General features: G+C 38.1%; 1 protein-coding gene across 1 annotated transcript in view; it reads right to left on the minus strand.

The window, feature by feature from the left end:
- Window positions 1–14,731, minus strand: part of CYP7B1 (cytochrome P450 family 7 subfamily B member 1) — a 137,562-nt gene that overhangs the window by 25,160 nt on the left and 97,671 nt on the right. The window contains exons 3-4 of the mRNA XM_020811783.3: window positions 2,284–2,880; window positions 1,613–1,819 (exon numbers count right to left, since the gene is read on the minus strand). Of these exons, the coding sequence (XP_020667442.2) occupies window positions 1,613–1,819; window positions 2,284–2,880 (804 nt within the window). The remainder of the gene's footprint in view (window positions 1–1,612; window positions 1,820–2,283; window positions 2,881–14,731) is intronic.

Consider the following 14,731-nt stretch of genomic DNA (forward strand, 5'->3'; position numbering starts at 1 on the left):
ACCTAGTCTGCCAGTGGCTTTGTTCACAGGGAAGGCTTCTGTCTCTTGAGGGGACTTTGTTCCCTTCACTGAGCTCCCACCTCGATTGATAGGTTCCCCTCGTCTGCCAAGGCTCCTAGCTCTCAATGCTGTGATGTCACATTGTGGGAATGTCACGCCCACTCCTAGCCCCCCCTTCATTTTATTTTTTAAAAGTGATTAAAACATCTTTGGACAGGTTTGTTTGTTTGCTTGTTTGTTTTAAAAAACTAGACCTCTGCATGTGTGCATGAAGGCAGACTAAAAAATAAATAAATAAAAATTCAAAGACATGATGGGAGCCAAAGGAGGAGCAAGGAGAGTTAGGTGGGTGGAAAGGTGGGGAAGGGGTAGACATAGAATTGGCAGGGAAAAGGGGGCCAATTTCCCCCATATTTTGGGCTTTCTACAAAACCAATATGTACTCCGAGCTTCTAGGCACAACTGTATGCTTTATCTCAATCAATATTAGTTCAGCTGCTGAACCATGAGATGTTTACTTGGTGTAGTTGATACTTAGGATATCTCTGTGCGTTTGAACTAAACAGCTATGTTCATATGCTATATACTTGTCATTCTTGAAAGCAACGGGATTTTGAACAAATATTCATAACAAATATGATACAGCAATAATGAGGCAGCAGCACCTCAGAACACATGAAGGGGAGGGAAACTGTTGCTTAGAAGTGATTTGACATGAAGGTTTCTGTACACACTTAAAAGCATTTATCAGGCATTTAACCTAACTTTGTTTGGAATATACATGATATACCCATGTACCTATTTGGAAAGAGTGATTTTTCAAATGCACAGTTTCCCCTGTACAGTCTGAAACAATCCTGACAGTCTGTACAATATATCACCATGGATACTTTAATTGGTTCTCACTTCTACTTTTTTCTTTAATCAGGATTTTAGACAATCAGTTTCTACTGAGAAGAGGCACCAAACTGAACAAAAACAGCAACAACATTTTATTAAAACCCATTTTTCCCCAAAAAGAAAACTTTAAGAGCCAGGATACCAGCCAGTTACCTAACTCTGCATGTACACCTTATTTTTGTAAATAGGTATCTGAATTGATACCTTTCTGCTTTGCTAGTAAGGTGCCAACCTGTAGATAAATTAGAACATACTTTCCGCTTTAGATCTTAAAAGGATTTAAAACACACGCAGAGAGACTGTTGTAAAACATAATTATATTTGGAGAGTAAATTGATTGTTCCAAACACTCCTTTTCAATTTATGAAAAGGTCTGTCTTCATACTGTATAGCACTGATGTATCTGAAATGCATTACCACTTCAGCAGATGTTTAGAATCAAACTTAATATGCATAAACTTTTTGTAAATAACTGCAAGGCTTTGATTCAGCCTTTTCCATACCTTGCCTAGTTAATTACCTGGGCTTTTAATGTTTACACGCAGCAAATGTATCTCCAGCTATAAACTACATAATTTATAATTGATGTAAATGGTTGTTATTATGTCAATTAAGCAGCTGTGTTCTCCACCTTCTCACTAAATAGAATGAGTGATAAACTGAGTTTACAGGGAGATACCTGGTTTTCTTCAGAAAGGATAAAATAAATTACCTAGGTAGACCAGGTTGTCCAATTGTTCTCTGGTGAGGTGGATGTTGTATCCAGGCTTCCTCTCTTGACCCGTTGACTGCAGCAAATGGTCAATTTCGTCACGCACCACTGCAAGAGCTTCTGGGTGCCGCAGAAGATAATACATGGCCCAGAATGTAGCTGGAATCGTGTTTCCCACAGCGGCCCACATGAAGGCAAAATGATGTGCTGGGAGAAAATAAGTGAAAAGGAAGATTAATAGCGTTTATTACACTGATTAGATTTGCAGTGTGCTAATTAAAAGATGTTAGGACACAGACCCAGCCAAGGATCAGTGAATGCTAATGAGGACCAATAGGCTTCTGAAGTCTAATTTTCTGCTTAATGAGAATAGTTTGAAATGTAATTTCAGGTGGGGGTGGGGACGAAATAAAGAGAGGAAATGCAGCTCAGTTATAATCTCTCTCATTATCACCATTAAGTATCTTGTTTTACCACCTCTGTACAAAAAAAAAAACCCAAGAAAGAGAGAATCAATTATCATACAGGGTTGTTTCAGAGTAAAACATTTTATCATTAGCCAATTAGAAGAAACATTAAAAATGTTCAAGGTCGCCATTTTGCTATTTTATTTCAAAGGTCTCTAGTAAATTATCTGATTCTAGACAAGCAATCATTCAAAAGTTGGCTACCTGCTTTGTCGTAATCGCTGAACTCCTCGTACCTCTCAAAAAGATTTTTTCTCTCCTGGACTACTTCAGAAATTCCCAACCATTCTGCCATATTTTGGGGTTTAAAAAAATTGATGAGCTCCTTCCGAATCCTCTTGGTCACTCCCAAGAATTCAACTGGAATGTTTGCAACTAAATAGGAAAACTTAGCATCGAACTTGAGAAATTTGTCTCCAATCTCATCAGTAACATTAAGGCCCTTTGCACCAGGATATTTTCCATAAAGGGTCACAAAACTGGCTTGGAACATGATGGAAAAGCAAAACTTATTCAGTGACTCTGTCTCCCAGTCTGCCACTTGTGAGAACTTTGTCTGAAATATATTTTGGAGGCTTTTCATCATATGGTCAGAGAGTGTGTCCAATGGTTTTCCTGAAAGATACTGATAATTCCTGTGCAGATGTTCATTTAGGTCTGGCCACTTCTCATTCAGAATTGGTGGGTGATCAAATGCTCGGGATGACATTTGATCAGCAATTTCTTTAAATTCCAAGTACTTGCCATGCTTGATCACAGAAGAAAAGTGCAAGGGCTCCATTACAAAGGTCATATACCTGCCTGGAGGAGAAAAAGAAATTAATCAAAGCCAGCATGCCAATTTAAGGCCAACAATGACAATCTGAGCATTTTATTCCATGTTAGAAGATCTGTGTGGCAGTCACAGAAGGAAAGTGCACAAGGTCTCTGACAATGGTGAGATACAAGATCATGTTGCCTAAAGAGTAATTAGAAATGTGGCATCATACTCAAGACAACTGTAAACAAAATCAGCCAAGTTGAGAAAAAATAATTGTCCCGCAAACAATATTTTGATTTTAAACAAAAACAAGAGCAGAAACCAAAAAAAAGATATCAGATATGCAAACCTACAGTTTAGTAGTACATATCTGTATTATTATTTTTACATATACAATAGTAATAACAGTATACATTGACACATCATTGATGTGCTACAAATTTCCCTATAACGGTTTTCCATCACAGTTTTATCTTTTTTTCTAATGTTTCTGCAAGAAGCAGTGTTGCACCTGCTCACAAATCATAAATAATTCCTCTATGTTCTCTCTTTATACAGTTTCTTATTTAAGAATATACCGGGAGGATGAATTTGACAGCATCTCACAATTTATTTACTAACAATGCTAAATCCCAAATGGCTACTAACTCTAATTGCACCCCTAGTGGATTTATTTAGGATGGAGGGTGTATAGAGTAATCTATACATATTTACTCAAGGCTACCTGAGAATCTGGTTGCATAAAACTACAGCCAGGATTATTATATGAAAGTGACAAGGCATTAAGAGCCTCGAGGTGCAGTGGTCAAACTGCTGTACTGCAAACTGTGCTCAGAACCCGGGTTTCAATCCCAGGTAGCCGGCTCAAGGTTGATTCAGCCTTCTACCCTTCTGAGGTCAGTAAAATGAGTACCCAGCTAGCTGGGGGGAGGGCAATGTGCAGCCTGCATATTGCCCTCAAAACAGAGAGTGTTTGAAGCACTATGGGGCAGTATATAAGCAGCATGCTTTGGTTCGCTTTACATTATGGCAATATCCTGGGATTCCATTTACCAAGCACACCCATGGACCCAACAGGCATTCAGACTGGAGAGAAGAAGAATTGTCTGTTAGACTGCCTTCCTGCATAAATAATTCGGAACCGTTCCCTCTGAGGAACTAAGTGCATTTAGAGAATTAAAAACAAATCAAAACACCAAAAACATAAGCAAAAATTCAACCAGAGTTTGGAAATGTGGCTATGCTGCCAGAGATATTCTGGGACTTCTAGCTCAAAAAGCAGTTTTTCCAAGTTCAGCATTCAAATGTTGTAAGTTGACCTCACAGGTTAGGTCTCTGCAGAGATTTTCTATATATCCTCAGCAATTATCCACCTACTTTACCACTACACCCCTGTTAGCAGTTGATGTACTTTGATATCAGCCGGCATATTTCACTTTTAGTGGCCCTAATTTGATATGTCACCAGAGACTCTATTTTAATTGGCACTGGTCCAATGGCAACCTTGTGTTACAGTTCACCACTTCTTAACAAACAAAGTTGTTTCCATACTACCGAAACGTGAAGAGAGGCTCTGAATATAACTTATCATGCAAAATTAAGTTCTCGCAAGGATTGTTCATAGAAACAAGGAATGGCCCAAATCCTATTGCTTAGCATAGTAAATTGCACTAGAGTGAACCAACTGAATCAACAGGAATTTGGTGAGTAAACCTCTCTGCAAGTTCCATTGATTTCAATGGGCCTAACTGTAACTGTGACTTACTTTAGCATATTAAGTCACAGTGAGAGTAGGTCCATTTTGTTACAAACAGCTATGATGTCACCTGTCCTTCAAGGTTTAGGCTGGAGTGTTAACATCCAATGGTGGTCGGAAGGCGGGACATCAGGGGGAGGAGCTGGGATATATAGGGGTATGTATGTGTGTGAGGGTCAGATCAGGATCTGTGAGTGTTGAGATGAGATAGTGATCAGATTGTGTGGAGATAGGAGTCTGTGTGAGCTAGAGCCTTTCTTTATGTGATTACCTGATTTATTTGTTATACCAATCTTAATGTACCAATCAATAAACTTTAGTTATTTTGTTTGAAATCCATTCCGGCCTGAAGATACTTATTGCAGGGAATGGTTGGTGGCAGACTACCAGAAGAGTAACAGTGGAGTGACGTAGCGACCTTCCTTTGTGAGGCAGAAGGAGGCCGTTATACATTTGAATCAATGGAACCTATGGAGTAGTTGACCTACTAAATCCCCACTGATTCAATAAGACTATTTTTGTGTGCTTTACTATATATACTAAGCAACAGGACTGTGGTCATTATCTGAAAAAGGCTAGTATGATTTAAATCACATGGCTTAGTCTCCCAAAGAATTGCACACAGTCGCGTCAGCATGAGAGAAAAAGCAAACAATTTCTTCTTGAAAAACTTAATAGTATGTATCAAATTAGCTACCACCATTTCTATTTACATATAATGGCTCTGTCTACACAGGTCTGTCTGCCCCCATTCTTTAGGGGAGAATGACTGTGATGCAGCATCCCAAGAATATTGCTATCAAAAATGATCTGTGGAGAAAGGCAAAAGGGACAGCTGTCAGAAATGGTTTCAAGTGCTCCTGACTCCTAAGTGAGCATTGTGGAATCTACTGCAATTGTCACAATGTTAGGGCTTCTTTAACAACTCGGGTGTAACAGATTTTTTTTCACTGCTTGAGCTGGCAGTCATTCCACACACTGAGAAACTGATTAGGCTGGTAAAATTATAGCCCTGTACACAATGGTTGCATAATTTAAACACTGATGGTTTAAATTACATTAAAAACACAAGGTTCAGGTTTACAAAATGTGTTTCAGCACAGAATTTAGTGCAATGGTTTTGTAATTGCTACAATCTTAGGTTCAGGAACAAACCTGAGCACAGATAGGAGGGTCAGAATCCTATTGGGAGGCATGTTCACAACAGTCATTGTGCAAGCAGTTATCCCTCTTTGCTGGGATGTTTATCATCTAATTGGTTGCAAAATTGGTTGTGTGATGGACAGTCGGACAGAGGGGGGAACTGGTTGTGCAATTGCAATTGTGAGCACAGTTTTTTCCAGCAGGATTCTAGCTGAGGATATTAGTTCCTAGAAAGAAAAATAACAACCTTCCATTTAAACTCAACAACAATATGTTATCCAAAGTTTCCTTTCTGTAAATAGAAAGAACTCTGACAAAAAGAACTGTGTTCAAGGAAGAGAGCTTTTGGATCCAACACAAAGTTATTAGATCAGTGACAATGTTGGCAAAGGTTGGCTGACATGACTAGCTTAAATTGTCAACATTCATCCCTGTGTTCAGAATAATGCAGAATAAACTATTCATAATTCCCACTCTGTGCAATAGGAAAAGTTTATATACATCTATTAAAATGTATTTTTCAGGGACGTGGTGGTGCTGCAGGTTAAACCACAGAAGCCTCTGTGCTGCAAGGTCAGAAGATCAACAGTCTTAAAATTGAATCCATGCAACGGAGTGAGTTCCTGTCGCTTGTCCCAGCTCCGGCCAACCTAGTTCGAAAGCATGTAAAGAAAAAGCGAGTAGATAAATAGATACCACCTTGGTGGGAAGGTAATGGCGTTCTGTGTCTAGTTGCACTGGCCACATGACCATGGAAACTGTCTTCGGACAAACGCTGGCTCTATGGCTTGGAAACGGGGATGAGCACCGCGCCCTAGAGTCGGACACGACTGGACTAAATGTCAAAGGGAACCTTTACCTTTGCTTATTAAAATGTATTTGGTGGATCTAGAAAAACACACCTCAATAATTCCATCAAAGTTAACTTTAAAGGAGAATGGTATTATCCACATACCGTCCTTTTTGTTTTTCTTGTTTATCACAGATTTGAAATCAAAGTATGCTTTCAGCTTACAATAATAAAGTTTTAAGCAAGGAAAATGCAAAAAGGCCAGGATCTTGGCTTTGATATTGTTAGATTTTTAGATAAAAGAATTCATTAGCAGAAGAACAGAAAATCCATTAAGGCTACACACTAATTTCTCTTACCTGGGAATAAACCTAGCTGCATTCAGTAAGATTTACTGAGCAGACATATATAGGATCTTTCTTTCATGTAAAATTACTCATATTGGAACAAGCAATGTGTCAGAATATTTGCACATGAAACAAACTGCAAATCTTTGGACAGTTTGTAGACAGAAGTAATAAATAAGAGCTGTCTTCAAAAGTTTGCCCCCAAAGTATTTAGAGATTTGAGAATTTTTCCCTTGGCCACAACCCAATCTTTAAGAATGAAATCATTCTGAGAGTCACATTTTACTACAGGCATCAAAGTTGTGACCAAAAGACTGAACATAAACTACACTCTGCTCTGGTATTTAACAAGCTGATTTTGAATGCTATTAACCTGAAGATGTCAGCTAGCTTCCCAACTTTGAGCATTCAGGGTAAACAATTTAAGATTTCTTTAAAAATTAATTAATATTAATTTAAACCATCTGTCCACCATCTGCTATTTTGGATGAAAAATACGAGCTGTTTTCTTTGTGATCTCCACTCCAAGATTTTGCAAAATAATTCCCAATTCTTATCTATTTAAATATCAACATAATTTCAAGCAAATCATCTTTCAAGCATGGGCAAACAGTTTATTATTACACCCTGTTCTGAATATATTAGTTCTGGAATAAGATTCTATACATTTCTTATACAAGCCCATGAACTATACTCCCCTAGGAGTATTTGGATTTGTTTCCAAGTCAATCTGTTTAGGACTCAGCTCTTGCTGTCTTTATACCCGCTTATTCTATGTAAGCCCATTCAAATGTAAGGCTTCACGCAATACAGTCCTGACAAAGGAAGTGTCAGGACATCAACACCTCTATCCCTCTGATGATTTTTAGTTATTACATGCCAAAAATTGAACTCTTATGTTGCAAAGCAACTATTCAAATCAACACAAAGATTGAAATGGAAAAAAAATAAATTGAAAAATGCAGTCTGTATAAAAATCTAAGAAAGAAAAAAGGATCTCTGTGTTGAATCAAATTCTTCCAACTTACCTAAGCAATGCACATTAGTAGCATAATTTCTAACAAACTGCAACCCAATAAACAACACTGTTTGCATCCATATTTTAAATGGTGATGACATTAAAGGGAGGGAGTTAACTCTCAGAAGATGAAAAGGTTTTTCAGTAAAGGAAAAGGTGTGGTGGTCTCTCTGAACGAAAACAAAAATCAAAACAAAGATATCCCTAGGTATCCTATGTACTTTAACTTGAGAGTAACCCCAGTGCACATGATGTAACTTACATCTGGGCAAACATGCTTAGGGTTGTATGCATAGTCAACTGCTATCAAAGGAGCTTGCTTCCATATAAAGGCTTTGATTCGAGTTCCAAATATACACTGGCAACCAAATACGTTTTCCGTTTGGCAGCTTCCTTCCCTGTCTCACAAGAATCAAAATTCACTTCCTACTCCTATGGTTGAAAATATAAGACATGCTAAGAATCAAGGCCTGTGGGACTCAATAGCTGAACAATAGAACACAGGCATTTGTAAGAGCCATTCGACTTCTTTCATGGCTTCCAGAACTCCAGATGCTGCATACGGAACTGGGCCACCAGAATATTTAGAAGCGTGCTTTTTCTATTATAGAATATAGAAGCCATTGTCACTATATTTGCCTATAATATGTGCAAAAATTTCTATACTGATAACAGTATAAATACACTTACACACACTCATATACACACCATAAATCAGTTTAAAATGTTCCACCATTCAAGGCAACTCATATTAATATTAAAAAATCAACACATCCCATAAAACACAAATGCCATTCAGCATGTACTTAGTTTAGTTGACTGTGAGAGTTTGTTCCGCTACAGATCATCACCCCCTCCACACTGCAGTCAATACAGAGAGGAATTAAAATCCTGAGTATGCCTTTCCAATATTCATCTTCCACCACTGAAAGACAAATCCAATTCCTTCCCAGTTCACTGAAATGTGTGGCCAGGCCAGTCACAAAATACCTCAGAGGAGTTCTGCTTCTCATCTGGAAACACAGCAAGCTAAGCCATCACTGCTGACTCACAAGCCCAAGCATCTGACCAGTTGTGAGAGGCAATTCTCACATCCACCAAGGAGTTCAAGAGATCAGACAACGTCTTTGAAAAGCATCGGGCTTTCAGTATTAGACCCATTTATATCAAGTCCACAATGACAGTTTAATAAAGTTCTTCTTAGAAGTCTAGCAATGTCTGCTGATGCTAAAATCTCTTTCCCTCACTCCTCAGTGGAATATAAAGAGACATTTCAGTAGGAGAGAGCCTTGGAAAAACTCTTTATTGTTTCATAAGCAGAGTCAGCTCTTATATTTAATGGCATCAGAAAATAAAATAAAAATGTTCCTCCTTTTTGTTTCTTTTGATTTCCATCTCTGCCCAATTACTGCCAAATTTCTGATTTCCACTGCAACCATTTTGTTAGGAACATGTCAGATTGCTTTAAAGTTTGTATCAATGCAGGAAAGTACTAGAAACAATGGCCAAGAAACAGATGGTGACAAGTAACTCAAAAACTGAACCAACCAGTACAAGTAACATGTGCATACTGTGTATTTTAACACTAAAAAGACAATGTGCTTCATATATTATTACTTGGCAGGAAATTCTATTTCCACCACTAAGTTTTCCTTTGAAATCGTTTACAGTCATGATTGGCTTATGAAAGGTAAAGGTAAAGGTTCCCCTTGACAATTTTCGTCCAGTCGTGTCCGACTCTAGGGGGCGGCGCTCATCCCGCTCTTCAAGCCATAGAGCCAGCGTTTGTCCGAAGACAATCTTTCCGTGGTCACATGGCCAGTGTGATTTAGACACGGAACGCTGTTTACCTTCCCACCGAGATGGTACCTATTTATCTACTCGCATTTGCATGCTTTCGATGGCCTCCAATTTAAAATTCAATTGTACACATAAATGTGTGCATAATGGAGCATACAACTTTTAGCTGTGGCACAGAATTGCTGGATAGCTCGGTGGTTTAGGTCTCTGGCTGCAGAGCCACAGGTTGGGAGTTTGATTTTCCACCGTGCTTCCTTGACAGCGGCTGGACCCAATGATCCATAGGGTCTCGTCCAGCTCTGCAAATGCAAGATGATAATGATGATTCCGGCAATTAGTGCTATTTATTGGGGCAAAACACGGACAGATTTGTTGACCCCGTATCAGGAACAGGAGTATATGGCAGCACAAACTGTTTTGTAGGTTTCATTATTTATTTATTATTCTTGAATTTATTTACTCTTCTGCTTACTAGGGCACTGAAAGCAATGGACAGGAAATAGATACATTTAAACCTTATTTTAAAAAAAAAACCCTGAAAACAGGTTAAAATAGTTTTACATGCCTCCTTTCATAACCACAGGCCAGATCAAACCATACATTTTGGACCACTCTTCAGGAGATTAACCAGACTGATTTCAGTCAGGAGGAAAGTCCATGGCTAATGTGCTGCTACAGAGAAATCCCTATGTTGTTTGAAAACCAACCATGCTACTTCTTTCCAATAGAAGACTCGTAAGTGTGGCTGGAGTTGAAAGAATGAAACAAGGAAACCCTTCTACTTTCCTGAGGCTGATACAGGTAATGTACTTCCCTGACATTTCTCCCTCCCAACTTTTCCTTCCTATTGGAACTAACAAGCTGGACACCACCTGTATCAGCTTGAAATTAGGGCAAGGTGTTGGTGCTGGCGGTGCGGTGGATCTAGTAAATCAAAAGCTATGCTTGCCTACCTCCAGAAACCCCATTTCATATTGCCAGTGGTAAATTTACACTTGTAGAGTTTTCTGTAAATGTACTTGGGGTCCCTGAGATAGATCTGCCCCATTGTAGCCTCCTCTTAGATAGCTATTTATGGCTATTAGTATTTGTATGTTAGAAGAGTAAAGAAATATAAGGGGATTAATGAGTTTGCAATGACTGGGTTGGCTTGCTAAAAATATGCAATAACTTTACCACAAATAATTTCAAAAAATGGATCCAGTGCATGGAAGCTTATGCTATTACACTATGTTATTTAAATATTTGTTTGTCTTTAATATATCACAAATCTCTTGGTTCTTTTCATTAGAATAGATCAACAGGGCTGCTCCTTCAAAATTCTCCATCGTATTTCAGTAGAAGTAAGACATAACCTCATCAGAAGGCTTGGAACAGAAAAACCCTCTCAGGCTTACAATACTGTTGCATAGATCAAGCAATACAGGTTGGGTTTTTAACTATCATATAGAAATAACTCTTTTGGGGGTGGGAGAGGGAGAAGATGATCACATTTATGTAATAGTGGTCTTATTAGGAAGATTTTGCTGAACTGCTGACAATGATGTACAGTAGCGATTCGTCAGAATGACGTTTGGGGAAAACGATTCTGCTGCACCACCACACAAAACCAATTAGAGAACTATTTTCTGCGACAGGTCAGGAATTTACATTGTTTCTCATAGAAAGATGTGCTTTATAATTTCTTTATTAAGATGACATCCATGTCCCTTAAGACTTTTCGGGATGACAATCATTTGCTCATCACATAGGAAAGTACAATCAGTGAAATCACGTCACCAGTCCGGGGCAACGCCAGAAACTCCAAGCATCGCTCTGCATTTTCCAAACGAACTACTCCAAGAACTAATAATTAGAACAATATATATTGGCAGCGTTTTTTGACAAGACCTTTACCAACGACATCAAGGAGAGAAAGTAATGGGAGTATATACAGCAGTAGTGTTGTGGACAGTTTGATACCTCTATGTACATCAATTCTGCCAATTCAGAAAGGCATAGAGAAATGCTGTGTATTTTTGTGTTTAATGATGCTCGGTGGTTCTTGTAGCAGCAGATTTACCGTTCTTTCTCCTTTAGCAGCTTCAAGTATTCAGTATTAACAGAAAATGGGAAGGTTAAAACAATTGATGTCACAACATCATAAAAACTCTGGTGTTCCAGAGAAAGAATATCACCTATTACTCTTTTGCCTACCTTCTTCACTATTTCTTTGCAGTCATAATGCAATAGGTTAAAAGGTGAAATTTGAGTCATAAATAAGCCCTGTTTCTTTTAACTTGGAGACACACCAAGATTACCCTATGAAATAATTAGCTGTCATATATTTACACTGTGCAACTTTTTTAAAATAGTATAATGACAGAGGGAGAATGTCACCGTACCTAGAGAGTGCTGATACAGGATTATTTACATTCATTTGCCAATATTCAAAGAACATACTACTCTTAAGGGTCTTGTTGAAAGAAGCTAATGGAGTCTGAAACATTTCTTGATTGCCATTTCATAGTTCAGAAATGAACAAAATAGTTGTTTAAAATATATTGAGAAGGAGCAACATGGTTTTGGATATTTAGACAAAGGTGTTTATGTGGATTATGTGTGCTTATTTGTCAATGATAATAATCTGAAATTTCAATATCAAATCTTCAGAATTTGACGGAATCTCTGCATTCTTTTTGCCTAATTTATTCCTGTTTTTCTGACCTTTTGCCTGTGCTGTTATCTCCTTTCACCAAAAATATACGCCCAAAAGAACCACTGGTACCACAGTAGATCTCCTTACCCACAAAGCTCCTTGTCACAAATAATACCCCTACTTTTTGTGGACAAATGGTACTGTAAAATCAAGTGGGGTTTCCTGTTCACATTGTGTTTGTTTATTGAAAAAAATTCTATCCTGGCTCCCAGTCAGCAATTCAGAAGTCCCAGGTGAGTAATAATGAGGCACTATAAGCAATCACATTAAGGTAATACCATAAATAAATAAATAAATAAATAAATAAATAAATAAATACACATGCACATACATGCAAAAAGTAAGAGCACAAATACATAAATGCAACCAACATATAATATAAACAGCAGTAATGGATTTGTAACCAATGAATCTAGATAACATGAGAAAGAAGACTAAAAAAGCTTGTTGGAATAGAGAGTTCCATAGCCTGGGCACTACAACAGAGAAGGCTTTACCCCATGTACACTCTGATAGCAGTGGGGAACAAACTGGGATTTCTAGCATTAGAACATATGCCCACCTCAATGTAAAAACAACCAGGCTGAATCAGACAAAAGGCCAGTCTAAGCAGCATTCTCATAGTGGCCAAACAATCCCTATGGGCAAGCCTTAGAGCAATAACACCCTCAGTGGAAAATACAAATGGTTAGCAATTAGGACAGATGACTTTTGACTAGAATAGCCCCTTCCCCTAAATTTAGGGTAAAGCTGCCTCCTCCTTCAAAACCGATGTTTTACAGCTACTTTCCAGTCTTCTAATAGAGAGGCTGGTCTTAGCAGAATATAGCAAGTTGCCTTAAAGTGAATCAGATCCTTGATTCTTCTAGGCCAGTTCATCAGAACTGGCTGGCAGCAGTCCACAATGATTTCAGAGAAAATAGTTTTGCAGTCCTACTTGATCATACTGTATGTTCTTTTACTGAGCTACAGCTCCCCACAACACACACAAAACACATCAATTTCCCATTTGAATTCTTTGAGATCTCTTGGATGAATAGCATATAGAGCTCTTGGAAATAAAGAACTAATACAATTATTCTGAACTAGTAAGACATTTAATTTGATAAGTTAATGCTGCTAAAAGTTATTGCAAAAGTTTAATTTCATAACTTTTAAACTTTTGTTAAAAGTAATAAAAAGGACATTACTTCCTTGTTATGATAACAGCAATTTAACAAATTCCTTGCATGCTATAGCTGAAATCATGTTACTTAGCAATATAAGTAGAGCAAACCAATTGAATCAGTGGGGATTTGGTGAATCAACTCCTTCATAATAGTTGCAGCTTAGAGTGTGATCAGATGGGCATTTGTCCCTCTGCAGTCCACTGCAGAGACAGGCTGGTTTGCTTCTTTTGCGGTCATAATTGTTAGAATGAACCGTCCCATGCCCAGAGTATTTCACCCATGTCTTGAAAAGGCTTATATTTGCCTTTAAAAAAAAATTCCATACTGCTATTTGGCTTAAGAAGACAGACACTTCACAATATTGGGAAATTAAATAGAGCAGAGGAATTTTTTTAAAAAACTGTATTAAAGCAGTGTTAAGGCACTGTACCACTTACAAAATATTTGAAACCTTCCTCTCATAAATAGAAAGTAACTGGAGGAGACAAGGCGAGGGACTTTCTTTTCTTTTCTTTGCCTTTTCTGAAAGATTAAGTTGAGAATTTGCCTGAATTCACTGCCGAGTATTGGCCACTTCACAGAGCAGAGGGAGGAAAGGGATTTAAAAAAAAAACTAATGAAGAATGTGCTAATGTGCTGTATCACTTAGGGGGAAAATGGAAAACTTCCTCCTGGAGAAACAATGAGACAGGAGAGAGAAGAAGCCACCCCCACCCCCCGCAAGGCAGGAGGACCAAATAGGATCACTTAAGGTGAGCACGCCATTTGGATTTAAGGATTGCAGCAGATGGCATACTGGATCGCTACCTGGCCTTTGTGACCCTATTTAGCCTGTACCAGTTCATTCCAAATGAGCCTGCGCAGACAAGCCCTTAGTACACAAACAACAGTGTAGTATATTACTACATGCTGGACATCAATTGACTGAAAATAAAGGTTATAGGTTTAGATATAAATATTTGACAAACAGCAAAATTATAAAACTGAAATTCTGTTACTTGATGTAACATCTAAGCCTGGGTCCATTGAATCAGTGGGAATTTTGTATTACATTCCTTTCTTTATATTCCTTTTCTGATGTAAATATAACTACTCTAGTTACTTTTACAGTTACAGTGGTTATGACCACACTATTTAAATATTCTTTGTACCACTTGGTACAGGCTAGGAC

This window comes from Pogona vitticeps, chromosome 4 (assembly GCF_051106095.1).
Source record: "Pogona vitticeps strain Pit_001003342236 chromosome 4, PviZW2.1, whole genome shotgun sequence".
Taxonomy (NCBI): Eukaryota; Metazoa; Chordata; class Lepidosauria; order Squamata; family Agamidae; genus Pogona; species Pogona vitticeps.